Genomic DNA, 27947 nt, shown 5'->3' with positions numbered 1-27947 from the left:
CCTGTCTGCCCCCCCCAGAGCCTGCAGGCCGGGGGGGGGGGGGGGGGGGGTGTCACGCGGACGGCGCCTTTCTACCACAGGAGCCGCCGCGTGTCACGTGATCCGCGCTCGGCGTGGCCCGTGCCGCTCCCCGTCCGGCGGGCGGAAGAGGGCGATGGCGTTGCTGGGAGCCGCGCGCGGGCTGCTGCTGCTGCTGGGCGCCGGGGCGGCCTGCGGGGCCCGCTACAGCCCGGACTGGCCCAGCCTGGACGCCAGGCCGCTGCCCGCGTGGTTCGACCAGGCCAAGGTGGGGGTGTTCGTGCACTGGGGCGTGTTCGCCGTCCCGGCCTACGGCTCCGAGTGGTTCTGGTGGCGCTGGCGGGCCGAGCGCCGCCCCGACTACGCGCGCTTCGTGCGCGAGCGCTTCCCGCCCAACACCACCTACGCCGACTTCGCCGCGCGCTTCGCCGCCCGCGACTTCGAGCCGCGCTACTGGGCCTGGCTCTTCCAGCAGGCCGGCGCCAGGTCAGTGGGGGGGGCTCTGTGCTGGGGGGGGGCCGCCGCTGTGTGCTGGGGGGGGCTCTGTGCTGGGGGGGGGGCGCCGCTGTGTGCTGGGGGGGCTCTGTGCTGGGGGGGGGGCCGCCGCTGTGTGCTGGGGGGGGGGCCGCCGCTGTGTGCTGGGGGGGGGCCCGCTGTGTGCTGGGGGGGCAGTCACTGGCCGTGCTCCCGTCCTGAGGCCGTGGACCACTATCTCCCCCCTTGCAGCCCGTGTCAGGACGAGGGGGCGCTTCTAAGCAGCAGAGGACTGGTGGAGTCCCCGGCCCCCGTGCTGCCCGCTGCGCCCTCGCTGGAGTCCCCGGCCCCCTGCTGCCCGCTGCGCCCTCGCTGGAGTCCCCGGCCCCATGCTGCCCGCTGCGCCCTCGCTGGAGTCCCCGGCCCCGTCTGCCCGCTGCGCCCTCGCTGGAGTCCCCGGCCCCGTGCTGCCCGCTGCGCCCTCGCTGGAGTCCCCGGCCCCGTGCTGCCCGCTGCGCCCTCGCTGGAGTCCCCGGCCCCGTGCTGCCCGCTGCGCCCTCGCTGGAGTCCCCGGCCCCGTCTGCCCGCTGCGCCCTCGCTGGAGTCCCCGGCCCCGTCTGCCCGCTGCGCCCTCGCTGGAGTCCCCGGCCCCGTCTGCCCGCTGCGCCCTCGCTGGAGTCCCCGGCCCCCTGCTGCCCGCTGCGCCCTCGCTGGAGTCCCCGGCCCCATGCTGCCCGCTGCGCCCTCGCTGGAGTCCCCGGCCCCGTCTGCCCGCTGCGCCCTCGCTGGAGTCCCCGGCCCCGTCTGCCCGCTGCGCCCTCGCTGGAGTCCCCGGCCCCGTCTGCCCGCTGCGCCCTCGCTGGAGTCCCCGGCCCCGTCTGCCCGCTGCGCCCTCGCTGGAGTCCCCGGCCCCGTGCTGCCCGCTGCACCCTCGCTGGAGTCCCCGGCCCCATGCTGCCCGCTGCGCCCTCGCTGGAGTCCCCGGCCCCATGCTGCCCGCTGCGCCCTCGCTGGAGTCCCCGGCCCCGTGCTGCCCGCTGCGCCCTCGCTGGAGTCCCCGGCCCCGTGCTGCCCGCTGCACCCTCGCTGGAGTCCCCGGCCCCGTGCTGCCCGCTGCGCCCTCGCTGGAGTCCCCGGCCCCATGCTGCCCGCTGCGCCCTCGCTGGAGTCCCCGGCCCCCTGCTGCCCGCTGCGCCCTCGCTGGAGTCCCCGGCCCCGTGCTGCCCGCTGCGCCCTCGCTGGAGTCCCCGGCCCCGTGCTGCCCGCTGCGCCCTCGCTGGAGTCCCCGGCCCCGTGCTGCCCGCTGCGCCCTCGCTGGAGTCCCCGGCCCCGTGCTGCCCGCTGCGCCCTCGCTGGAGTCCCCGGCCCCGTGCTGCCCGCTGCGCCCTCGCTGGAGTCCCCGGCCCCGTCTGCCCGCTGCGCCCTCGCTGGAGTCCCCGGCCCCGTGCTGCCCGCTGCGCCCTCGCTGGAGTCCCCGGCCCCGTGCTGCCCGCTGCGCCCTCGCTGGAGTCCCCGGCCCCGTGCTGCCCGCTGCGCCCTCGCTGGAGTCCCCGGCCCCGTCTGCCCGCTGCGCCCTCGCTGGAGTCCCCGGCCCCGTGCTGCCCGCTGCGCCCTCGCTGGAGTCCCCGGCCCCATGCTGCCCGCTGCGCCCTCGCTGGAGTCCCCGGCCCCGTCTGCCCGCTGCGCCCTCGCTGGAGTCCCCGGCCCCATGCTGCCCGCTGCGCCCTCGCTGGAGTCCCCGGCCCCGTGCTGCCCGCTGCGCCCTCGCTGGAGTCCCCGGCCCCATGCTGCCCGCTGCGCCCTCGCTGGAGTCCCCGGCCCCGTGCTGCCCGCTGCGCCCTCGCTGGAGTCCCTGGCCCCGTCTGCCCGCTGCGCCCTCGCTGGAGTCCCCGGCCCCGTGCTGCCCGCTGCGCCCTCGCTGGAGTCCCCGGCCCCATGCTGCCCGCTGCGCCCTCGCTGGAGTCCCCGGCCCCGTCTGCCCGCTGCGCCCTCGCTGGAGTCCCCGGCCCCATGCTGCCCGCTGCGCCCTCGCTGGAGTCCCCGGCCCCGTGCTGCCCGCTGCGCCCTCGCTGGAGTCCCCGGCCCCCTGCTGCCCGCTGCGCCCTCGCTGGAGTCCCCGGCCCCCTGCTGCCCGCTGCGCCCTCGCTGGAGTCCCCGGCCCCATGCTGCCCGCTGCGCCCTCGCTGGAGTCCCCGGCCCCGTCTGCCCGCTGCGCCCTCGCTGGAGTCCCCGGCCCCGTGCTGCCCGCTGCACCCTCGCTGGAGTCCCCGGCCCCGTGCTGCCCGCTGCGCCCTCGCTGGAGTCCCCGGCCCCGTGCTGCCCGCTGCGCCCTCGCTGGAGTCCCCGGCCCCCTGCTGCCCGCTGCGCCCTCGCTGGAGTCCCCGGCCCCGTGCTGCCCGCTGCGCCCTCGCTGGAGTCCCCGGCCCCGTGCTGCCCGCTGCGCCCTCGCTGGAGTCCCCGGCCCCGTGCTGCCCGCTGCGCTCTCGCTGGAGTCCCCGGCCCCGTGCTGCCCGCTGCGCCCTCGCTGGAGTCCCCGGCCCCCTGCTGCCCGCTGCGCCCTCGCTGGAGTCCCCGGCCCCCTGCTGCCCGCTGCGCCCTCGCTGGAGTCCCCGGCCCCGTGCTGCCCGCTGCGCCCTCGCTGGAGTCCCCGGCCCCGTCTGCCCGCTGCGCCCTCGCTGGAGTCCCCGGCCCCGTGCTGCCCGCTGCGCCCTCGCTGGAGTCCCCGGCCCCGTCCTGCCCGCTGCGCCCTCGCTGGAGTCCCCGGCCCCGTGCTGCCCGCTGCGCCCTCGCTTGAGTCCCCGGCCCCGTCTGCCCGCTGCGCCCTCGCTGGAGTCCCCGGCCCCATGCTGCCCGCTGCGCCCTCGCTGGAGTCCCCGGCCCCATGCTGCCCGCTGCGCCCTCGCTGGAGTCCCTGGCCCCATGCTGCCCGCTGCGCCCTCGCTGGAGTCCCTGGCCCCATGCTGCCCGCTGCGCCCTCGCTGGAGTCCCCGGCCCCGTCTGCCCGCTGCGCCCTCGCTGGAGTCCCCGGCCCCGTCTGCCCGCTGCGCCCTCGCTGGAGTCCCCGGCCCCATGCTGCCCGCTGCGCCCTCGCTGGAGTCCCCGGCCCCGTGCTGCCCGCTGCGCCCTCGCTGGAGTCCCCGGCCCCGTGCTGCCCGCTGCGCCCTCGCTGGAGTCCCCGGCCCCGTGCTGCCCGCTGCGCCCTCGCTGGAGTCCCCGGCCCCGTGCTGCCCGCTGCGCCCTCGCTGGAGTCCCCGGCCCCGTGCTGCCCGCTGCGCCCTCGCTGGAGTCCCCGGCCCCGTGCTGCCCGCTGCGCCCTCGCTGGAGTCCCCGGCCCCGTGCTGCCCGCTGCGCCCTCGCTGGAGTCCCCGGCCCCGTGCTGCCCGCTGCGCCCTCGCTGGAGTCCCCGGCCCCGTGCTGCCCGCTGCGCCCTCGCTTGAGTCCCTGGCCCCGTCTGCCCGCTGCGCCCTCGCTGGAGTCCCCGGCCCCATGCTGCCCGCTGCGCCCTCGCTTGAGTCCCCGGCCCCATGCTGCCCGCTGCGCCCTCGCTGGAGTCCCCGGCCCCATGCTGCCCGCTGCGCCCTCGCTGGAGTCCCCGGCCCCGTGCTGCCCGCTGCGCCCTCGCTGGAGTCCCCGGCCCCGTCTGCCCGCTGCGCCCTCGCTGGAGTCCCCGGCCCCGTGCTGCCCGCTGCGCCCTCGCTGGAGTCCCCGGCCCCGTGCTGCCCGCTGCGCCCTCGCTGGAGTCCCCGGCCCCGTGCTGCCCGCTGCGCCCTCGCTGGAGTCCCCGGCCCCGTCTGCCCGCTGCGCCCTCGCTGGAGTCCCCGGCCCCGTCTGCCCGCTGCGCCCTCGCTGGAGTCCCCGGCCCCGTCTGCCCGCTGCGCCCTCGCTGGAGTCCCCGGCCCCCGTGCTGCCCGCTGCGCCCTCGCTGGAGTCCCTGGCCCCGTCTGCCCGCTGCGCCCTCGCTGGAGTCCCTGGCCCCGTCTGCCCGCTGCGCCCTCGCTGGAGTCCCCGGCCCCGTGCTGCCCGCTGCGCCCTCGCTGGAGTCCCCGGCCCCGTGCTGCCCGCTGCGCCCTCGCTGGAGTCCCCGGCCCCGTGCTGCCCGCTGCGCCCTCGCTGGAGTCCCCGGCCCCGTGCTGCCCGCTGCGCCCTCGCTGGAGTCCCCGGCCCCGTGCTGCCCGCTGCGCCCTCGCTGGAGTCCCCGGCCCCGTCTGCCCGCTGCGCCCTCGCTGGAGTCCCCGGCCCCGTCTGCCCGCTGCGCCCTCGCTGGAGTCCCCGGCCCCGTCTGTCCGCTGCGCCCTCGCTGGAGTCCCCGGCCCCGTGCTGCCCGCTGCGCCCTCGCTGGAGTCCCCGGCCCCGTGCTGCCCGCTGCGCCCTCGCTGGAGTCCCCGGCCCCGTGCTGCCCGCTGCGCCCTCGCTGGAGTCCCCGGCCCCGTGCTGCCCGCTGCGCCCTCGCTGGAGTCCCCGGCCCCGTGCTGCCCGCTGCGCCCTCGCTGGAGTCCCCGGCCCCGTGCTGCCCGCTGCGCCCTCGCTGGAGTCCCCGGCCCCGTGCTGCCCGCTGCGCCCTCGCTGGAGTCCCCGGCCCCGTGCTGCCCGCTGCGCCCTCGCTGGAGTCCCCGGCCCCGTGCTGCCCGCTGCGCCCTCGCTGGAGTCCCCGGCCCCGTGCTGCCCGCTGCGCCCTCGCTGGAGTCCCCGGCCCCGTGCTGCCCGCTGCGCCCTCGCTGGAGTCCCCGGCCCCGTGCTGCCCGCTGCGCCCTCGCTGGAGTCCCCGGCCCCGTGCTGCCCGCTGCGCCCTCGCTGGAGTCCCCGGCCCCGTGCTGCCCGCTGCGCCCTCGCTGGAGTCCCCGGCCCCGTGCTGCCCGCTGCGCCCTCGCTGGAGTCCCCGGCCCCGTGCTGCCCGCTGCGCCCTCGCTGGAGTCCCCGGCCCCGTGCTGCCCGCTGCGCCCTCGCTGGAGTCCCCGGCCCCGTGCTGCCCGCTGCGCCCTCGCTGGAGTCCCCGGCCCCGTGCTGCCCGCTGCGCCCTCGCTGGAGTCCCCGGCCCCGTGCTGCCCGCTGCGCCCTCGCTGGAGTCCCCGGCCCCGTGCTGCCCGCTGCGCCCTCGCTGGAGTCCCCGGCCCCGTGCTGCCCGCTGCGCCCTCGCTGGAGTCCCCGGCCCCGTGCTGCCCGCTGCGCCCTCGCTGGAGTCCCCGGCCCCGTGCTGCCCGCTGCGCCCTCGCTGGAGTCCCCGGCCCCGTGCTGCCCGCTGCGCCCTCGCTGGAGTCCCCGGCCCCGTGCTGCCCGCTGCGCCCTCGCTGGAGTCCCCGGCCCCGTGCTGCCCGCTGCGCCCTCGCTGGAGTCCCCGGCCCCGTGCTGCCCGCTGCGCCCTCGCTGGAGTCCCCGGCCCCGTGCTGCCCGCTGCGCCCTCGCTGGAGTCCCCGGCCCCGTGCTGCCCGCTGCGCCCTCGCTGGAGTCCCCGGCCCCGTGCTGCCCGCTGCGCCCTCGCTGGAGTCCCCGGCCCCGTGCTGCCCGCTGCGCCCTCGCTGGAGTCCCCGGCCCCGTGCTGCCCGCTGCGCCCTCGCTGGAGTCCCCGGCCCCGTCTGCCCGCTGCGCCCTCGCTGGAGTCCCCGGCCCCGTGCTGCCCGCTGCGCCCTCGCTGGAGTCCCGGCCCCGTGCTGCCCGCTGCGCCCTCGCTGGAGTCCCCGGCCCCGTCTGCCCGCTGCGCCCTCGCTGGAGTCCCCGGCCCCGTCTGCCCGCTGCGCCCTCGCTGGAGTCCCCGGCCCCATGCTGCCCGCTGCGCCTTCGCTGGAGTCCCCGGCCCCGTCTCCCCGCTGCGCCCTCGCTGGAGTCCCCGGCCCCGTCTGCCCGCTGCGCCCTCGCTGGAGTCCCCGGCCCCGTGCTGCCCGCTGCGCCCTCGCTGGAGTCCCCGGCCCCGTGCTGCCCGCTGCGCCCTCGCTGGAGTCCCCGGCCCCGTGCTGCCCGCTGCGCCCTCGCTGGAGTCCCCGGCCCCGTGCTGCCCGCTGCGCCCTCGCTGGAGTCCCCGGCCCCGTCTGCCCGCTGCGCCCTCGCTGGAGTCCCCGGCCCCGTCTGCCCGCTGCGCCCTCGCTGGAGTCCCCGGCCCCGTCTGCCCGCTGCGCCCTCGCTGGAGTCCCCGGCCCCGTCTGCCCGCTGCGCCCTCGCTGGAGTCCCCGGCCCCGTCTGCCCGCTGCGCCCTCGCTGGAGTCCCCGGCCCCGTCTGCCCGCTGCGCCCTCGCTGGAGTCCCCGGCCCCGTCTGCCCGCTGCGCCCTCGCTGGAGTCCCCGGCCCCGTGCTGCCCGCTGCGCCCTCGCTGGAGTCCCCGGCCCCGTGCTGCCCGCTGCGCCCTCGCTGGAGTCCCCGGCCCCGTCTGCCCGCTGCGCCCTCGCTGGAGTCCCCGGCCCCGTGCTGCCCGCTGCGCCCTCGCTGGAGTCCCCGGCCCCGTGCTGCCCGCTGCGCCCTCGCTGGAGTCCCCGGCCCCGTGCTGCCCGCTGCGCCCTCGCTGGAGTCCCCGGCCCCGTCTGCCCGCTGCGCCCTCGCTGGAGTCCCCGGCCCCGTCTGCCCGCTGCGCCCTCGCTGGAGTCCCCGGCCCCCGTGCTGCCCGCTGCGCCCTCGCTGGAGTCCCCGGCCCCGGGCTGCCCGCTGCGCCCTCGCTGGAGTCCCCGGCCCCGTGCTGCCCGCTGCGCCCTCGCTGGAGTCCCCGGCCCCGTGCTGCCCGCTGCGCCCTCGCTGGAGTCCCCGGCCCCGTGCTGCCCGCTGCGCCCTCGCTGGAGTCCCCGGCCCCGTGCTGCCCGCTGCGCCCTCGCTGGAGTCCCCGGCCCCGTCTGCCCGCTGCGCCCTCGCTGGAGTCCCCGGCCCCGTCTGCCCGCTGCGCCCTCGCTGGAGTCCCCGGCCCCGTCTGCCCGCTGCGCCCTCGCTGGAGTCCCCGGCCCCGTGCTGCCCGCTGCGCCCTCGCTGGAGTCCCCGGCCCCGTGCTGCCCGCTGCGCCCTCGCTGGAGTCCCCGGCCCCGTGCTGCCCGCTGCGCCCTCGCTGGAGTCCCCGGCCCCGTGCTGCCCGCTGCGCCCTCGCTGGAGTCCCCGGCCCCGTGCTGCCCGCTGCGCCCTCGCTGGAGTCCCCGGCCCCGTGCTGCCCGCTGCGCCCTCGCTGGAGTCCCCGGCCCCGTCTGCCCGCTGCGCCCTCGCTGGAGTCCCCGGCCCCGTCTGCCCGCTGCGCCCTCGCTGGAGTCCCCGGCCCCATGCTGCCCGCTGCGCCTTCGCTGGAGTCCCCGGCCCCGTCTGCCCGCTGCGCCCTCGCTGGAGTCCCCGGCCCCGTCTGCCCGCTGCGCCCTCGCTGGAGTCCCCTGCCCCGTGCTGCCCGCTGCGCCCTCGCTGGAGTCCCCGGCCCCGTGCTGCCCGCTGCGCCCTCGCTGGAGTCCCCGGCCCCGTGCTGCCCGCTGCGCCCTCGCTGGAGTCCCCGGCCCCGTGCTGCCCGCTGCGCCCTCGCTGGAGTCCCCGGCCCCGTCTGCCCGCTGCGCCCTCGCTGGAGTCCCCGGCCCCGTCTGCCCGCTGCGCCCTCGCTGGAGTCCCCGGCCCCGTCTGCCCGCTGCGCCCTCGCTGGAGTCCCCGGCCCCGTGCTGCCCGCTGCGCCCTCGCTGGAGTCCCCGGCCCCGTGCTGCCCGCTGCGCCCTCGCTGGAGTCCCCGGCCCCGTGCTGCCCGCTGCGCCCTCGCTGGAGTCCCCGGCCCCGTGCTGCCCGCTGCGCCCTCGCTGGAGTCCCCGGCCCCGTGCTGCCCGCTGCGCCCTCGCTGGAGTCCCCGGCCCCGTCTGCCCGCTGCGCCCTCGCTGGAGTCCCCGGCCCCGTCTGCCCGCTGCGCCCTCGCTGGAGTCCCCGGCCCCGTGCTGCCCGCTGCGCCCTCGCTGGAGTCCCCGGCCCCGTCTGCCCGCTGCGCCCTCGCTGGAGTCCCCGGCCCCGTGCTGCCCGCTGCGCCCTCGCTGGAGTCCCCGGCCCCGTCTGCCCGCTGCGCCCTCGCTGGAGTCCCCGGCCCCGTGCTGCCCGCTGCGCCCTCGCTGGAGTCCCCGGCCCCGTGCTGCCCGCTGCGCCCTCGCTGGAGTCCCGGCCCCGTGCTGCCCGCTGCGCCCTCGCTGGAGTCCCCGGCCCCGTCTGCCCGCTGCGCCCTCGCTGGAGTCCCCGGCCCCGTGCTGCCCGCTGCGCCCTCGCTGGAGTCCCCGGCCCCGTGCTGCCCGCTGCGCCCTCGCTGGAGTCCCCGGCCCCGTGCTGCCCGCTGCGCCCTCGCTGGAGTCCCCGGCCCCGTGCTGCCCGCTGCGCCCTCGCTGGAGTCCCCGGCCCCGTCTGCCCGCTGCGCCCTCGCTGGAGTCCCCGGCCCCGTCTGCCCGCTGCGCCCTCGCTGGAGTCCCGGCCCCGTCTGCCCGCTGCGCCCTCGCTGGAGTCCCCGGCCCCGTGCTGCCCGCTGCGCCCTCGCTGGAGTCCCCGGCCCCGTGCTGCCCGCTGCGCCCTCGCTGGAGTCCCCGGCCCCGTGCTGCCCGCTGCGCCCTCGCTGGAGTCCCCGGCCCCGTGCTGCCCGCTGCGCCCTCGCTGGAGTCCCCGGCCCCGTGCTGCCCGCTGCGCCCTCGCTGGAGTCCCCGGCCCCGTGCTGCCCGCTGCGCCCTCGCTGGAGTCCCCGGCCCCGTGCTGCCCGCTGCGCCCTCGCTGGAGTCCCCGGCCCCGTGCTGCCCGCTGCGCCCTCGCTGGAGTCCCCGGCCCCGTGCTGCCCGCTGCGCCCTCGCTGGAGTCCCCGGCCCCGTGCTGCCCGCTGCGCCCTCGCTGGAGTCCCCGGCCCCGTCTGCCCGCTGCGCCCTCGCTGGAGTCCCCGGCCCCGTGCTGCCCGCTGCGCCTTCGCTGGAGTCCCCGGCCCCGTCTGCCCGCTGCGCCCTCGCTGGAGTCCCCGGCCCCGTCTGCCCGCTGCGCCCTCGCTGGAGTCCCCGGCCCCGTCTGCCCGCTGCGCCCTCGCTGGAGTCCCCGGCCCCGTGCTGCCCGCTGCGCCCTCGCTGGAGTCCCCGGCCCCGTCTGCCCGCTGCGCCCTCGCTGGAGTCCCCGGCCCCGTGCTGCCCGCTGCGCCCTCGCTGGAGTCCCCGGCCCCGTGCTGCCCGCTGCGCCCTCGCTGGAGTCCCCGGCCCCGTGCTGCCCGCTGCGCCCTCGCTGGAGTCCCCGGCCCCGTGCTGCCCGCTGCGCCCTCGCTGGAGTCCCCGGCCCCGTGCTGCCCGCTGCGCCCTCGCTGGAGTCCCCGGCCCCGTGCTGCCCGCTGCGCCCTCGCTGGAGTCCCCGGCCCCGTGCTGCCCGCTGCGCCCTCGCTGGAGTCCCCGGCCCCGTCTGCCCGCTGCGCCCTCGCTGGAGTCCCCGGCCCCGTCTGCCCGCTGCGCCCTCGCTGGAGTCCCCGGCCCCGTCTGCCCGCTGCGCCCTCGCTGGAGTCCCCGGCCCCGTCTGCCCGCTGCGCCCTCGCTGGAGTCCCCGGCCCCGTCTGCCCGCTGCGCCCTCGCTGGAGTCCCCGGCCCCGTGCTGCCCGCTGCGCCCTCGCTGGAGTCCCCGGCCCCGTCTGCCCGCTGCGCCCTCGCTGGAGTCCCCGGCCCCGTGCTGCCCGCTGCGCCCTCGCTGGAGTCCCCGGCCCCGTCTGCCCGCTGCGCCCTCGCTGGAGTCCCCGGCCCCGTGCTGCCCGCTGCGCCCTCGCTGGAGTCCCCGGCCCCGTCTGCCCGCTGCGCCCTCGCTGGAGTCCCCGGCCCCGTGCTGCCCGCTGCGCCCTCGCTGGAGTCCCCGGCCCCGTGCTGCCCGCTGCGCCCTCGCTGGAGTCCCCGGCCCCGTGCTGCCCGCTGCGCCCTCGCTGGAGTCCCCGGCCCCGTGCTGCCCGCTGCGCCCTCGCTGGAGTCCCCGGCCCCGTGCTGCCCGCTGCGCCCTCGCTGGAGTCCCCGGCCCCGTGCTGCCCGCTGCGCCCTCGCTGGAGTCCCCGGCCCCGTCTGCCCGCTGCGCCCTCGCTGGAGTCCCCGGCCCCGTCTGCCCGCTGCGCCCTCGCTGGAGTCCCCGGCCCCGTGCTGCCCGCTGCGCCCTCGCTGGAGTCCCCGGCCCCGTGCTGCCCGCTGCGCCCTCGCTGGAGTCCCCGGCCCCGTGCTGCCCGCTGCGCCCTCGCTGGAGTCCCCGGCCCCGTGCTGCCCGCTGCGCCCTCGCTGGAGTCCCCGGCCCCGTGCTGCCCGCTGCGCCCTCGCTGGAGTCCCCGGCCCCGTGCTGCCCGCTGCGCCCTCGCTGGAGTCCCCGGCCCCGTGCTGCCCGCTGCGCCCTCGCTGGAGTCCCCGGCCCCGTGCTGCCCGCTGCGCCCTCGCTGGAGTCCCCGGCCCCGTGCTGCCCGCTGCGCCCTCGCTGGAGTCCCCGGCCCCGTCTGCCCGCTGCGCCCTCGCTGGAGTCCCCGGCCCCGTGCTGCCCGCTGCGCCTTCGCTGGAGTCCCCGGCCCCGTCTGCCCGCTGCGCCCTCGCTGGAGTCCCCGGCCCCGTCTGCCCGCTGCGCCCTCGCTGGAGTCCCCGGCCCCGTCTGCCCGCTGCGCCCTCGCTGGAGTCCCCGGCCCCGTGCTGCCCGCTGCGCCCTCGCTGGAGTCCCCGGCCCCGTGCTGCCCGCTGCGCCCTCGCTGGAGTCCCCGGCCCCGTGCTGCCCGCTGCGCCCTCGCTGGAGTCCCCGGCCCCGTGCTGCCCGCTGCGCCCTCGCTGGAGTCCCCGGCCCCGTGCTGCCCGCTGCGCCCTCGCTGGAGTCCCCGGCCCCGTGCTGCCCGCTGCGCCCTCGCTGGAGTCCCCGGCCCCGTGCTGCCCGCTGCGCCCTCGCTGGAGTCCCCGGCCCCGTGCTGCCCGCTGCGCCCTCGCTGGAGTCCCCGGCCCCGTGCTGCCCGCTGCGCCCTCGCTGGAGTCCCCGGCCCCGTGCTGCCCGCTGCGCCCTCGCTGGAGTCCCCGGCCCCGTCTGCCCGCTGCGCCCTCGCTGGAGTCCCCGGCCCCGTGCTGCCCGCTGCGCCCTCGCTGGAGTCCCCGGCCCCGTGCTGCCCGCTGCGCCCTCGCTGGAGTCCCCGGCCCCGTGCTGCCCGCTGCGCCCTCGCTGGAGTCCCCGGCCCCGTGCTGCCCGCTGCGCCCTCGCTGGAGTCCCCGGCCCCGTGCTGCCCGCTGCGCCCTCGCTGGAGTCCCCGGCCCCGTGCTGCCCGCTGCGCCCTCGCTGGAGTCCCCGGCCCCGTGCTGCCCGCTGCGCCCTCGCTGGAGTCCCCGGCCCCGTCTGCCCGCTGCGCCCTCGCTGGAGTCCCCGGCCCCGTGCTGCCCGCTGCGCCCTCGCTGGAGTCCCCGGCCCCGTGCTGCCCGCTGCGCCCTCGCTGGAGTCCCCGGCCCCGTGCTGCCCGCTGCGCCCTCGCTGGAGTCCCCGGCCCCGTCTGCCCGCTGCGCCCTCGCTGGAGTCCCCGGCCCCGTCTGCCCGCTGCGCCCTCGCTGGAGTCCCCGGCCCCATGCTGCCCGCTGCGCCTTCGCTGGAGTCCCCGGCCCCGTCTGCCCGCTGCGCCCTCGCTGGAGTCCCCGGCCCCGTCTGCCCGCTGCGCCCTCGCTGGAGTCCCCTGCCCCGTGCTGCCCGCTGCGCCCTCGCTGGAGTCCCCGGCCCCGTGCTGCCCGCTGCGCCCTCGCTGGAGTCCCCGGCCCCGTGCTGCCCGCTGCGCCCTCGCTGGAGTCCCCGGCCCCGTCTGCCCGCTGCGCCCTCGCTGGAGTCCCCGGCCCCGTCTGCCCGCTGCGCCCTCGCTGGAGTCCCCGGCCCCGTCTGCCCGCTGCGCCCTCGCTGGAGTCCCCGGCCCCGTCTGCCCGCTGCGCCCTCGCTGGAGTCCCCGGCCCCGTGCTGCCCGCTGCGCCCTCGCTGGAGTCCCCGGCCCCGTGCTGCCCGCTGCGCCCTCGCTGGAGTCCCCGGCCCCGTGCTGCCCGCTGCGCCCTCGCTGGAGTCCCCGGCCCCGTGCTGCCCGCTGCGCCCTCGCTGGAGTCCCCGGCCCCGTGCTGCCCGCTGCGCCCTCGCTGGAGTCCCCGGCCCCGTCTGCCCGCTGCGCCCTCGCTGGAGTCCCCGGCCCCGTCTGCCCGCTGCGCCCTCGCTGGAGTCCCCGGCCCCGTCTGCCCGCTGCGCCCTCGCTGGAGTCCCCGGCCCCGTGCTGCCCGCTGCGCCCTCGCTGGAGTCCCCGGCCCCGTCTGCCCGCTGCGCCCTCGCTGGAGTCCCCGGCCCCGTGCTGCCCGCTGCGCCCTCGCTGGAGTCCCCGGCCCCGTCTGCCCGCTGCGCCCTCGCTGGAGTCCCCGGCCCCGTGCTGCCCGCTGCGCCCTCGCTGGAGTCCCCGGCCCCGTCTGCCCGCTGCGCCCTCGCTGGAGTCCCCGGCCCCGTGCTGCCCGCTGCGCCCTCGCTGGAGTCCCCGGCCCCGTCTGCCCGCTGCGCCCTCGCTGGAGTCCCCGGCCCCGTGCTGCCCGCTGCGCCCTCGCTGGAGTCCCCGGCCCCGTGCTGCCCGCTGCGCCCTCGCTGGAGTCCCCGGCCCCGTGCTGCCCGCTGCGCCCTCGCTGGAGTCCCCGGCCCCGTGCTGCCCGCTGCGCCCTCGCTGGAGTCCCCGGCCCCGTCTGCCCGCTGCGCCCTCGCTGGAGTCCCCGGCCCCGTGCTGCCCGCTGCGCCCTCGCTGGAGTCCCCGGCCCCGTGCTGCCCGCTGCGCCCTCGCTGGAGTCCCCGGCCCCGTGCTGCCCGCTGCGCCCTCGCTGGAGTCCCCGGCCCCGTGCTGCCCGCTGCGCCCTCGCTGGAGTCCCCGGCCCCGTGCTGCCCGCTGCGCCCTCGCTGGAGTCCCCGGCCCCGTGCTGCCCGCTGCGCCCTCGCTGGAGTCCCCGGCCCCGTGCTGCCCGCTGCGCCCTCGCTGGAGTCCCCGGCCCCGTGCTGCCCGCTGCGCCCTCGCTGGAGTCCCCGGCCCCGTCTGCCCGCTGCGCCCTCGCTGGAGTCCCCGGCCCCGTGCTGCCCGCTGCGCCCTCGCTGGAGTCCCCGGCCCCGTGCTGCCCGCTGCGCCCTCGCTGGAGTCCCCGGCCCCGTCTGCCCGCTGCGCCCTCGCTGGAGTCCCCGGCCCCGTCTGCCCGCTGCGCCCTCGCTGGAGTCCCCGGCCCCGTGCTGCCCGCTGCGCCCTCGCTGGAGTCCCCGGCCCCGTGCTGCCCGCTGCGCCCTCGCTGGAGTCCCCGGCCCCGTGCTGCCCGCTGCGCCCTCGCTGGAGTCCCCGGCCCCGTGCTGCCCGCTGCGCCCTCGCTGGAGTCCCCGGCCCCGTGCTGCCCGCTGCGCCCTCGCTGGAGTCCCCGGCCCCGTGCTGCCCGCTGCGCCCTCGCTGGAGTCCCCGGCCCCGTGCTGCCCGCTGCGCCCTCGCTGGAGTCCCCGGCCCCGTGCTGCCCGCTGCGCCCTCGCTGGAGTCCCCGGCCCCGTGCTGCCCGCTGCGCCCTCGCTGGAGTCCCCGGCCCCGTGCTGCCCGCTGCGCCCTCGCTGGAGTCCCCGGCCCCGTGCTGCCCGCTGCGCCCTCGCTGGAGTCCCCGGCCCCGTGCTGCCCGCTGCGCCCTCGCCTGGGTAGCGTAGTCACCGCTGTGGGACTGTTGGTACACTTCAAAGGCCAAGGTGCCCTTATCTAATCGAATAGTCGATGCAAATTTAGCAGCGCCCCACAGCCAGGCTTTGTGTTTCTTCTGCAGAGGCACATCCACACATGCATTCGTGCACATAAAAATTTATTTTGCACATAGAATCATAGAATAATAGGACTGGAAGGGACCTCAAGAGGTCATCGAGTCCAGCCCCCCGCCCTCAAGGCACGACCAAGCTCCACCTACACCATCCCTGACAGATGTCTATCTAACCTGTTCTTAAATATCTCCAGAGAGGGAGATTCCACCACCTCCCTTGGCAATTTATTCCAATATTTGACCACCCTGACAGTTAGGAATTTTTTCCTAATGTCCAATCTAAACCTCCCCTGCTGCACTTTAAGCCCATTACTCCTTGTCCTGTCCTCAGAAACCAAGAGGAACAAATTTTCTCCTTCCTCCTTGTGACACCCTTTTAGATATTTGAAAACCGCTATCATGTCCCCCCTTAATCTTCTTTTTTCCAAACTAAACAAGCCCAGTTCATGAAGCCTGGCTTCATAGGTCATGTTCTCTAGACCTTTAATCATTCTTGTCGCTCTTCTCTGTACCCTTTCCAATTTCTCCACATCTTTCTTGAAATGTGGCGCCCAGAACTGGACACAGTACTCCAGCTGAGGCCTAACTAGTGCAGAGTAGAGCGGCAGAATGACTTCACGAGTTTTGCTTACAACACACCTGTTGATGCAAAAAAAGCAAATATGATTCTAGGTTGTAACAGCATCACACTGTTGACTCATATTCAACTTGTGGTCCACTATGACCCCTAGATCCCTTTCTGCCATGGTGGTGGAAAAGATTAACGGGAACGTTGGTCACTGGTGATGATTGTGCACCCAAAATGTTGCTAAGGATCATTGGTTATTCAGAACATCTACAGTGTATATGACAGAGCCCTGGTTCCTATAGTGTGTTTCCCTGCCTGGCTGATCCCTTGATCACAGCGTCCTGAGGATGTATCATTCTCAGTAAAGGAGCAAATTCGTAGCTTTTACACTTTGTATTCATCAAAGCTAGATGCCAAAGAGAATAATTTTCTTCTGCTTTCCACCAGAAGAATGGTCAGGTGGATGTCAGGTGACTATATCATAGTCACTTCCTCCTTTGGCCAATAGATGACGATACTTTCTGAGATCTTAGTGCAATGTGGTTTCTTCACACATACAGAAAGCAGAAATGATTTGGTTTTGTAAATTAGCCTCAAAACCACTAAACTCACTAGAACCATGGGAGCACTTTTGTAGTGCAAACTAGACATTTATCACTCAGTCAGTGGCTTTAAAGTGGATTTAGTGTTGTTGTAAGGAGCCACGTAGACACACTTCTGTTTTTTATTTAGGTTTACTCTTTTGCCCTTAGAAGTTCTCCCTCCTTATTGAGGGTCAGGCATTTGACACTACCTTTACCGTGTACAGTAAAACGCCAATAGTCCGGCACCCCTGATACTCCGGCATCAAAATGTCAAGCGCTCCCATCCAGCTGATTAAAAAGCCGGCTGGAACGAACATAAGGGTGGGGGGGGGGGATTGGGTTACAGCATGGAGAAGAGCGTTTTGCTTCAGTGAAGGGGATAGGGGAGGGGGAGGAGGAGCAGGTTACAGCACGGAGAAGGAGAAGCAAAGAGAAAAGGAGAGGGGAGGGGGATTGGGTTACAGCATGAAGAAGAGCGTTTTGCTTCAGCCAAGGGGAAAGGAGAGGGGAGAGGAAGGGAGATCAGGTGCTGTGCAGCTGTACCAGAACCTCCAGATACTCTGGCATATCCAATAATCCGGCACCACCTAGGTCCCAAAGGTGGCGGATTATCGGAAGTCTACTGTACTTTGCTTTCCAAGTACCAGTTTGATTCAGATGTGGAGTATCTCACGTAGGCTCTGTTTACTTCTGATAAGATCTGAGGTCTTGATTTCCACAGGTATGTGGTGCTGACTTCAAAGCATCATGAAGGCTACACTAACTGGGGGTCTCCTGTGTCCTGGAACTGGAATTCTATGGATGTAGGACCCCATCGAGACCTAGTGGGTGAACTGGGACAAGCTCTTAGAGAAAGGTATGTTACTGCTCTTGTACTTATTGTCGCAACTTTGTTACCCAAAAACTACTTCCAGTTCTTGAATTAGATGACCATTAGCATGTCCTAGGTCTTGGGTGGGTGAGATCTTCTTGGAGTCCCTCACAGTCTGCTTCTGTCTTGACTATCCTCAACAGTGTGGTATCATCCGCAAACTTTACCACCTCACTGCTTACCCCTTTCTCCAGATCATTTATGAATAAGTTGAAAAGGATTGGTCCCAGGTCTGACCCTTGGGGGACACAACTAGTTACTCTTCTCCATTCTGAAAATTTACCATTTATTCCTACCCTTTGTTTTCTGTCTTTTAACCAGTTCTCAATCCAAGAAAGGACCTTCCCTCTTATCCCATGGCCATGTAATTTACACAAGAGCCTTTGGTGAGGGACCTTGTCAAAGGCTTTCTGAAAATCTAAGTATACTATATCTACTGGATCCCCCTTGTCTTCATGTTTGTTAACCCCTTCAAAGAACTCTAATAGATTAGTAAGACATGATTTCCCTTTACAGAAACCACGTTGACTTTTGTCCAACAAATTATGTTCTTCTACATGCCTCACAATTTTATTCATTACTGTTGTTTCGACTAATTTCCCCGGTACTGAAGTTAGACTTACCAGTCTGTAATTGCCAGGATCGCCTCTAGAGCCCTTTTTAAATATTGGTGTCACGTTGGCTACCTTCCAGTCATTAGGTACAGAAGCCGATTTAAAGGATAGGTTACAAACCACAGATAATAGTTCAGTAATTTCCCATTTGAGTTCTTTTAGAACCCTTGGGTGAATGCCATTTGGTCCAGGAGATTTGTTAACATTAAGTTTTTCTATTTGTCCCAAAACCTCCTCTAATGACACTTCAATCCGAGACAGTTCCTCAGATTCATTTTCAAAAAATAGTATTGCCTGAGGGTTAGAGAATTCTGTTATCCAATCTCCTGTTGGTTTCCTAGTACAATGTAAAATTGCTTTACCTAATGTTGAGTAGGGATGTAACAGTGTAGTCGATTAGCAAAAGCTCTCCCCCTTGCCAATAAATTTTTTAGCAGCCTGGCTCAGTCCTTGCTTGTGCTGGGTCCAGGATTTATTCCCACTGTGGCTCTTCATTTAAAGTGTATTAAGAGCCAGGTGGACAGGCAGCCCAGCTCTGTTCTGTATCAGAGGCAGTAGTGCAGGGCGACAGGCCAGGGGAGCTGTTTTTTAAACTGGCTCCCCTTGCAGACCAGCTCCCACCTGGCACTCCATACTGCTGCCTCTGATACAGACTGCACTGGCTGCCAGCGCTACCTCCAGGGATTATAGAATAGTCAAATAACCAATAAGAATTCATGAGGTTAATCGACTACTCAGTAACCAATATTTAACATCCTTAATGTTAAGTGTACAGGGTGGCAGCAAGGTCCAGAGCACGGGTATCAGAATTTGACAGCCAGGGCCATATTTCTGATGCTTCTACTAACTCACTGTGTAACTTCAGGCAAGTTACTCAATCTCTGTTTTGCATGTGAGGAGGAGTGTGTGGTATTTACCTAACATTAGGAAGTATTTTGAAACCTGTGAATGGATATAATTGAATATTATAATACTAGGTTCTTGTCATTTTGATTTCATATTGTAAGCTTCACAACAGTGCAGTGAAAATGCAGTGAGCTCTTTTTTCAAACTGATACTTTTTTGTTAACCCAACTTTCATTTCTTTGTTTAATATTAAAGGAATATACGCTATGGACTGTACCATTCACTATTAGAGTGGTTTAATCCTCTGTATTTAGATGACAAAAAAAATGGCTTCAAGACACAGAATTTTGTCTTTTTAAAAACAATGCCAGAGCTTTATGATCTTGTTTTAAGGTAAGAGCTGCAACTGTCTAAGCAATCCTGAATATTTCTTTCTGTCTTTTGGGGTAAAGGTATGCATGCGGGGGGAGGAGATATATTTGTTGCCTGACCACAAAGCAAATCTCACTTCCCTATACGTTTGAGTTGGTCTGAAAAGGGAGATTTATCTGTGTATGAGAGCACATGATTTATCTGTGCATGGGAGCACTTTTTTTCCTCAGTATTATCTACTGGCCATTATGCCTGCACGGAGACAACTTGCAGTTCCCCTTTTTTGTTAGTGCTACATTCCCAGCCCTTGCTGCTGCTAGGATCTCCTTCATGGGTGTGCGTGGTGGTGGTTTTATTTTTATTTTTTTTTGTCCTCTGGCACTCTGACACATTACCTGGTTATGTCATACAATAAGAGAAGCTTTTGAAAGCAAAGATAATTGAACTTCATGAGCAAGAATTAAAGACGTTTCCCTATGAAGGTCTTCCCTTTGGATTGGACCAGAAGTGAGTGTTAAATTTTGTAGTAACATTTATCTATCTCTTAGGTATAAACCAGATTTGATTTGGTCAGATGGTGACTGGGAGGCACCAGACACATATTGGAACTCTACCTCTTTCCTTGCCTGGCTTTATAATGATAGTCCTGTCAAGGTACTGTGTTTCTCTAAGTCAAATTCTCATGATCAATGTATATAAATTGTTGAGGAGTATTTGACCTTTTAATAAAAAATAATGAATCGACCTGTTTTTGGGAGCCTACTAACCAAACCAGAGCAAACCCCACAAACTTGTTCTTGTGAAACACTGTAGCAGAACAATTGAGTGTTTAAGTCAGTGGTGGCAAACTGCAGCCCCTGAGAGCCACATGCTGTCCATCAGGGTTCTGTGTGTGGCCTGAGAGACATTTTGTTTACTGTTGCCCATATGAAGGATTACCAGATTCTTCTGGCTTCCAGGTTTTTTTCCTACCTGTATTACTAAAGGGACGCACACACAAACCAAAGGCACGTGAAGTGAGGTGGGTGCTGATTGCACACAACACTCACTGTGAGAGCCATGCACTCCCTCTGCATCCAGTCAGAGCGCTGCTACAGTGCGATCCTCACATCCCGCAGATTCTAAGTACACAAGCACACTTACCAAAACTACCCTATCCCAAGAGACCATTTTGGTTATGACAATCTTGCAGCCACTGAGATGGAAGGGCCACTCATGCAGGCCACTCACTAGCTTAGGTTGCCCATCACTGGTCTAAGTCAAAATGGTCTCTGCTCTAAACTGTTTCTCATCATTCTAGGATACTGTTGTAGTAAATGACCGTTGGTGCAATAACTGCTCCTGCCATCATGGAGGATACTATAACTGTGCTGATAAATACAAGCCAGGCACCCTGCCGCAGCACAAGTGGGAGATGTGCACATCTATTGACAGAAGGTCATGGGGCTATCGAAGCAACATGCAACTCAATGAGCTCATGGATGAATCAAGTATTATTTCAGTAAGGACTTAAATATAGATAAGGGGATTACTGGGGATTAGAGGCAGTTTTCTGTCTTCTTGCTTGGCAAATAGATGCCAGATATCTAACATGACAGTATGGTAGGTTGGGGTCTAAAGTAGCAGGAACAAGAGAATAAAGCTTTGTGCAAATGCCTGTCTCTCTCAGGAGTGAAAGTAAAGTGAATTCATGGTACTTTCTGTCTTTGTCACAGGAGCTAGTGCAGACTGTGAGTTTTGGCGGCAACTATCTTCTCAATGTGGGCCCTACAAAAGAGGGAGTGATTGTTCCAGTCTTCCAAGAAAGGCTTCTTTCCCTTGGAAAATGGCTGGGTGTTAACGGAGAGGCAATTTATGCTTCTAAACCATGGCGAGTACAGATGGAGAACACCACAAACAGTGTATGGTAAGGATTACTTTACACAAGACCACGCTGAAACAGCCACGTCTCAGGCTGTGATCTCACAAGAATGGTTGAGCTCGCTCCAAATGTTGAGGACTCCAAAGAAAAATGAACACTGCAGAAAGGCACTGATTCACTCTGAGTACTGAACCGCCTCCCCAGGTCAGGGTGTGCACTGGGCAAGGTGGGGGAGTGAAGGGGAGGGGGGCTTCACAGCCACCTTAGCTTCCCCCAGGTGGCTTCAGCGCTGTTCGTAGTGTGCTGTGGGGGCTTCAGCAGCAATTCAAAGAGACTAGGGCTCCAGCCACTGTTGCAGTGGGCCGTCTGGAATCACTGGGCTGTGGGGGCACTTATCGCATTTGCCTCCCTTTCCCCCTTCAGGGTGTTTAATACAAGGAGCTGTAGAGAAGGGTAGAACTGAAGTCCCTGATTATTTATGTGCTTTTTAAAAAAAAATAAAAAAAAAATCTAAATTTAGAGATGTCAATGGAGCAGCCCAACCTTGCCCCCCTCTAATTGGTTAACTGGTAAAAACTGATTAAATGGGATTTTACATCCCTAAACTAAACCTGAGGGATTTCATCTTGCTTCTCCAGAGTAGAACTTTTCACTCAGATGGGCAAAATAGGCCCGGGGCCCAGCGAAAGCCTTGAGTAGGCTCCCTGCCTTTCACATCTCTGCATGCCACTCAAAGTGACCATCTGCAAGGGCCAAGTGTTCCTCTGAGCACCGCAAGCACCACTGTGCTGCTCCTGTCCACAGCACAGTCTCACAACTTGAGCTGTCTGGGCCAGGTTTGTGATGTATGGGGGTAGGGAGGGCTGCTCATGGAACTTAGAGAAGCACATGGTCCCTGCACCTGGCTGTTCTGAGCGGTGTGGAACTCAGAGTCTGCCTGAAGGACCTAATGAGCTGCTGGCCAGGAGCTGCCTAGGTAAGTGTCTCCTGCCAGAGCCTGCACCTGGTGCCCCAGCTGTTCCTGCTTCTCAACCCTCTGCCCCCACTCCTGCACACTTACCCCAGTCACAACTAGGGATGTGAACGTGTACCTGTGTAAACAGTCAACTGATGAGCCTAGGCTCATTGGTTAAAATTAGGGAGTTAGATAGCGTGTAAGTGATATTATCGGTTGCATGACTATTTAATATTCCCTGGGAGTGGGGTTGGCAGTCTGTGCGCTCCCAGCCCTGCTCCCAGGGAACCCCATGGTACCCTGCACTGCTGCCTCTAATAGAAGCATCAGTGCAGGGTGGTAGGCAGGAGCCAGTCTGCAAGGGTTTAAAAATCAGCTCCCGCCTGCCAGCCTGCACCGCTGTCTCCGATAGAGGTAGCAGTGTGGGGTGGCAGCAACCCCTGTCCACAGGGGTGTCCAGTCTCCCTGCGGATAGAGGCTGTGCTGGCTTGGGCTCACCACGGATAGCCTCCCTTTTCCTCCTCCCACCCTCCGCCGCTGCCACCAGTAGAGGCGGGGGGCGGTTTCAGAGCTAGCACAAAAGCTGGCTTGAAAGCTGTCATCCTGTGTGTACTGGCTCCCACCTGCCCCCCTCATCCTCTGTCCTGCTGCCTCTGTCAGGCATGGTGGGGAACGGGACAGGACTGGACCACGTGGCTCTGCAGATCCGGTGCTTGTGGGGAGCTGGCTTTAAAAGCTGACTCCCGCTCCCACCTCCTGCTGTGTCTGATATAGAGGCAGCAAGGTAGGGGAATGTATGGAGTCAATAGAATTAACCAGTAAGCCTGGGTTTACCAGTTAATTGTGTACTTGACTACACAATGACATCCCTAACTAATTTGCATGGTTTCACATAGGGTATGTCTAGACTACATGACTCTGTCGCCAGAGCCATGTAGATTAGTTTACTAGACATACCTAAATGAAGCGGCAATTTAAATAATCGCCGCTTCGTTTAAATTTAAATGGCTGCCACGCTGAGCCGATCAGCTGTTTGTCGGCTCGGCGCGGCAGCCATTTTAATTTAAACGAAGCGGCGATTATTTAAATTGCTGCTTCATTTAGGTATGTCTAGTAAACTAATCTACATGGCTCTGGCGACAGAGCTATGTAGTCTAGACATACTCATAGTGTCCCCCTCACCCTACACTGCTGCCTCAGTATCAGTGGAAACTTTCAGTGGTTATATGTTTACATGAATACATTTTAACATCTCTAGTCACAACCTCCTCCCAGACCCTGCACCCCAGATTGCTTCCCCAGTTCACAGCCTCCCTCCTGCACCCATACTCCAACCTCCCCTACTGCACACAACTTCTGTCCCAGGCCTCACACCTCTTCCATTAATGTTATGCATTTCCTCAAAGAGGAAAATGTGTGTAAGGAGACCAGAATGCTGAAAACCTAAGTTGTGTTTTCAATGAGAATAACAAGACCTACATGCAGCTTCACAAGAGCTTAACCCACACTATTGACCACACCAACCTAAATTAAGGCCATGTTGCAAGGTGACCTTTATTTTCAGGGAGCGTATGTAGACATTATTTAGCTTTCCTCAGTCCCTGTGACTGGATAAATGGTGGTTCCAAAGTTCTGAGATGTGCAAGGATAGCAGATGACTCCTGTGTGGCAGGCTTTCCCAGCATGGCAAGACTGACTGACTGTGGGGAAGGCAGGCACTTTAGCTTTACTTTTGACAAAGCCAATTGCTTGTCTGCCTCTGTATCTTGTGGTGATCTTCCCACCTCTGTATACCATCATATATTCTCTCAGGTACACTTCTAAAGGATCAACTGTCTATGCCATCTTTATAACCTGGCCAGAGGAAAAAGTGTTGAAGCTGTCTTCACCTATTCCATCTTCAAGCACACAAGTAAGGAATCTGAAGAATAGATAATGAATCTCTCGAGTCGCTCTCTGGTATACAAAGACTGAGATGGCCCAGCCTGGGTCTGTTAAATATCTGGTGAAAGTGTATAAGTTATCAACTTTTTATTTCAGAAGGTTGAAAAAGCTATTGGGGGAGGGGGGGAAGCTGTTCTAGAATTGATTTTAACAAATAGGGAGGAACTGGTTGAGAATTTGAAAGTGGAAGGCAACTTGGGTGAAAGTGATCATGAAAAAATATAGTTTATGATTCTAGGGTAAGGTAGAAGGGAGAACGGCATATTAGAGACAATGGATTTCAGGAAGGCAGATTTTGGTAAACTCAGAGAACTGGTAGGTAAGGTCCTATGGAAAGTGAGACTGAGGGGAAAAACAACTGAAGAGAGTTGGCAGTTTTTCAAAGGGACATTATTAAGGGCCCAAAAGCAAGCTATTCCGCTGTGAAGGAAAGATAGAAAATATGGCAAAAGACCGCCTTGGATCAACCAGGAGATCTTGCATGATCTAAAAATAAAAAAGGAGTCATATAAAAAATGGAAACTAGGACAAATTACAAAGGATTAATATAGGCACACAATACAGGAATGCAGGGGCAAGATTAGAAAGACAAAGGCACAAAATGAGCTCAAACTAGCTACAGGCATAAAGGGAAACAAGAAGACATTCTATAAATATATTAGAAGCAAGAGAAAAGACCAAGGACAGGGTAGGCCCATTGTTCAGTGAGGAAAGAGAAACAGTAACAGGAAACTTGAAAATGACAGAGATGCTTAATGCCTTCTATGTTACGTCTTTATCAAGAAGTCTGATAAAGGAATGCCTAACCTAGTGAATGCTAGTAGGAAGGGGGTAGGATTAGAAGATAAAATATAAAAAGAACAAGTTAAAAATCACTTAGAAAAGTTAGATGTCTGTAAGTCACCAAGGCCTGATGAAATGCATCCTAGAATGCTCAAAGAGCTGATAAAGCAGGTATCTGAGCTTTTAGCTTTCATCTTTAGAAAATCATGGAAGACAGGAGAGATACCAGAAGACTGGAAAAGGGCAAATATAGTGCCCATTTATAGAAAGAGAAATAAAAACAACCCAGGAAACTACAGACCAGTCAGTTTAACTTCTGTGCCAGGAAAGATAATGGAGCAAGTAATTAAGGAATCCGTCTGCAAACACTTGGAAGATAATAAGGTGATAGGGAACAGCCAGCATGGATTTGTTTTAAAAAAAAATGTCAAACCAATCTGATAGCTTTCTTTGATAGGATAACGAGTCTTGTGGATAAGGGAGAAGCAGTGGATGTGGTATAATTAGACTTGAGTAAGGCATTTGATATGGTCTCACATGATATTCTTATCAATAAACTTGGCAAATACAACATAGATGGGGCTACATAATGTGGGAGCATAACTGGCTGGATAACCGTTCCCAGAGAGTAGTTATTAATGGTTCACAATCCTGCTGGAAAGGTATAACTAGTGGGGTTCTGCAGGGATCTGTTTTGAGACCGATTCTGTTCAATATCTTCATCAATGATTTAGATATTGGCATAGAGAGTACACTTATTAAGTTTGCAGATGATACCAAGCTGGGAGGGGCTGCGACTAATCTGGAGCATAGGGTCATAATTCAAAATGATCTGGACAAATTGGAGAAATGGTCTGAGGTAAACAGTGTGAAGTTTAATAAGGACAAATGCAAAGTGCTCCACTTAGGAAGGAACAACCAGTTTCACACACACAGAATGGAAAAGAGTACGGCAGAAAGGGATCTAGGGGTTACAGTGGATCACAAGCTAAATAGGAGTCAACAGTGTGACACTGTTGCAAAAAAAGCAAACATGATTCTAGGACGTATTAACAGGTATGTTGTGAGCAAGACACTAGAAGTCATTCTCCCACTCTACTCTGTGCTGATTAGGCTTCAGTTGGAGTATTGTGTCCAGTTCTGGGCACCACATTTCAAGAAAAATGTGGAGAAATTGGAGAAGGTCCAGAGAAGAGCAACAAGAATGATATAAAGGTCTAGAGAATATAACCTATGAAGGAAGACTGAAAGAATTGGGCTTGTTTAGTTTGGAAAAGAGACGATTGAGAGGGAGGGGACATGATAGCGGTTTTCAGGTTTCTAAAAGGGTGTCACAAGGAGGAGGGAGAAAACTTGTTCTTCCTGGCCTCTGAAGATAGAACAAGAAGCAATGGGCTTAAATTGCAGCGAGGGAGGTTTAGGTTGGACATTAGGAAAAAGTTCCTAACTATCAGGGTAGTTAAACACTGGAATAGATTACCTAGGGAGGTTGTGGAGTCGTCATTCTGGAAATCTTTAAGAGCAGGTTATATAGACATCTATCAGGGATGGTCTAGACAGTACTGGGTTCTGCCATGAGGGCAGGGGACTGGACTCAATGACCTCTCGAGGTCCCTTCCAGTCTTAGTATTCTATGATTCTATCCCTTACTTCTAGTCTTGGGTCGTCGTCTTTATCACAAAGAGGTCATAAAGGAACTATATTCCCTCTTTCTGTGTGTTCACCCTGCTTTAAGCCACTGTTTTCCCTGAAGTAACACTGGATAAGACTTGTCAGCACTGTTTTTAAACTTGCCACAGTACCGCAAAGGGCACTTCTTCCAGAGTTCGCAGCCTCAACTGACTTGATTTGCTGTGTAATGAATGGAGGATCCCAAATAGCAGTAGGACTACTCTGACATGGCAAAGCAAATTTAAAAAGAAATCTATTAAACTATTCAGTGCAAATGGAACTAGGAGGACGTGGTGTCATTTCCAAACCATTATAAGAAAAATCAGTCAGATGATTGTCATGTGCCTTGCATTGTACCCTGCAAATACACTTTAGTTGAATTGGCTGGAAGTATTTGCATTAAGCAAGAGTTGAGTGTATTGTGTTTTCCTTTTTTTTCAGGTGACTATGTTGGGATTCTCTGAGATGCTGAAATGGGAGAAGGCCCCGGATAAAGGATTGCTGATCCCTTTGCCATTTTTACCCCCATCTGTTCTCCCAGTGCAGTGTTGCTGGACTCTCAAGCTAGAAGGTGTGGAGTGATAGTGCCTGTGAAGAAAACCAAGGAACCTAGAGCTTTTTGCTTTGATTTTATATTTTCTGAAGGTGAAGGAATCTTAATAAATTGTTTTTCTTGCCCATCTAAGAGAATGCCTTTCTAAGCCACTCTGGCCAAGAAAATAGCTAGATAAGTTGCATCTTGGTGGGAGTGAAGGCCTCACCCACACGGAACATTTCATGTCAGAGAGAAAATTCTGACATGGTCTGCAATAACAATGTTCGATTGCTGAGTATGGTCAGACTAGTGTGAGGAGAGATCCGTAGCCAGGTGTATTAGCAGATGTTATTTGTATACCTTTAATTGCAGCACTATGGCCTAATAGGCATGACTGTCACACCACATTCTGTCATGTGGAAGAATGAAATTAGTGTGGGACAGTCACAAAATTGTCTGAAATAGGATCTGGAATCTGCAAACAAAGAATGTGAATAAATTGCAGTTATGCATTTATTAAAAATGCCTAAGACTGACAATGAGAATTATCAAAATGTTCAAGATACAGCTGTTGTTATCAAGACTACTAGAGCGATGGAACTGTTTTCATGTTTAAGGCATGTTTCTTGATCATAAGTAGACTGGTGAATAAGTGTGCACCATTGAACTAGGCAAAATAAAGCAGGAAAAAATGTCAAGTGGTTCAGGACAGTGCAGGTCTCCACCAAATCTGTATGGGTATGTCTACACTTGCATCCTCTTTCGAGAGAGGGATGCAAATGAAGACATTCAAAATTGCAAATGAAGCAGAGATTTAAATATCCTGCACTTCATTTGCATAATTGCGTTATGGCACTATTTCAAAATAGCGCTATTTCGAAATAACAGACGCTGTTAAGACGCTATTTCAAGAGAAAACCCTTCTTGAAATAACTGGTAAACCTCATTGTATGAGGAATAAGGATTATTTTGAGAGAAGGGTTTTCTCTTGAAATAACTGTCTTAACAGCATCTGTTATTTTGAAATAGCGCCATAACGTGATTATGCAAATGAAGCGCAGGATACTTAAATCCTGGCTTCATTTGCCGTTTTGAATGTCTTTATTTGCATCCCTCTCTAGAAAGAGGGTGTAAGTGTAGACATAGCTGTAAAAATAGGGTATCAACTCAGGGGCTCTGAAACTGAATCATCTATTAACTGACTTGATTATTCATGTTGCTTAATACTTTTTGAAACTAGTCTTTAATCAAAAATGCAATAGCTTAAACTCTATTTTCTGGTATGTACAATCATTAAACATCCTGTTTTGGGTGAGTCTGTAATGCCATTTAAAGTCTAATCGGAATTACACAGATTCAGGTTCTTATGTGCAATGTACTTTTATATGTAAATTTAAAAAATAAAAGTCTATAAGAAACACTGCTTCATTCATGTGAATTAGGGGTTATCACTTATTTGCATATTGTAAATGTTGATTTATATTGTTTGCAGATTAAATATAGTGGATTTAAGATGAATATAAATTCAACTGATTTTAATTTCTTGTCCTTAAATGAAACTACATCCACATCTTGTGGAAAGAGCTGTAGGCAGAAGGTAATTTGTACATGTAAAGCTTTGCAGAGGTACCATTGGTCTGAGTTTTAAAACCAATATAATTCTCATCAGTTTTGTTAATCAGTAGAAGTCCTTCCTAGATACTTATATTGGATCAGTTTCAAAAGGAACGATTTCATGAAAATCCAGGTTAAAATTACGACCCCGTGTTCCACAGGGCTGCGTTTAACTAGATCAGCTTGCAGTCAACATTTTTTGTGGTGGTGTTGAGCAATGTGCTGCACAACAGAAGATACCATATGAAACGTAAATATGGCTTAGAGCAAAGGATCTCAACCATTTCAGGCCACTGAACCTGTTTCAGGAGTCTGATTTGTTTTGTGTACTGCCAAAGTCTCATTTAAAAACAAAACAAAACTTGCTCACAAAATCAGACCTAAAAATAGAAGTGTCAAAGCACATACTTACTGAACAATTGCTTATGTTCTTGTTTTTGCCATATAATTAGACATAAAAATGAATTTGAATATAAGGGTTGTATCTGCAGCGGTGAAGCATGCCCTATGTTCTGACAGGCATGGGTAGGCCCTGTGGATGTTGGAAGG

At 61.9% G+C, this 27947-nt stretch overlaps 1 protein-coding gene across 1 annotated transcript; it reads left to right on the top strand.

The window, feature by feature from the left end:
- The first annotated feature begins 106 nt into the window (after positions 1–106).
- FUCA1 (alpha-L-fucosidase 1) lies at positions 107–27207 on the top strand. Its single transcript, XM_075909119.2, has 8 exons — positions 107–504; positions 16054–16188; positions 17919–18056; positions 18584–18689; positions 19336–19536; positions 19751–19941; positions 22664–22763; positions 25691–27207. The coding sequence occupies exons 1-8, from the start codon at positions 155–157 to the stop codon at positions 25829–25831; spliced, it is 1362 nt and encodes a 453-aa protein (XP_075765234.1). The 5' UTR covers positions 107–154; the 3' UTR covers positions 25832–27207.
- The last annotated feature ends 740 nt before the right edge of the window (positions 27208–27947 follow it).

Source organism: Pelodiscus sinensis, chromosome 26 (genome assembly GCF_052426305.1).
Source record: "Pelodiscus sinensis isolate ZL-2025 chromosome 26, ASM5242630v1, whole genome shotgun sequence".
NCBI lineage: Eukaryota > Metazoa > Chordata > Testudines > Trionychidae > Pelodiscus > Pelodiscus sinensis.
This window is presented reverse-complemented; position numbering and strand designations above follow the sequence as displayed.

Coding starts and splice junctions, on each gene's coding strand:
- FUCA1 (XM_075909119.2), top strand. CDS start 155: ATGGCGTTGCTGGGAGCCGCGCGCGGGCTGCTGCTGCTGCTGGGCGCC. Junction 16,189..17,918: donor GGACAAGCTCTTAGAGAAAG/GTATGTTACTGC, acceptor TTAATATTAAAG/GAATATACGCTATGGACTGT. Junction 18,057..18,583: donor CTTTATGATCTTGTTTTAAG/GTAAGAGCTGCA, acceptor TCTATCTCTTAG/GTATAAACCAGATTTGATTT.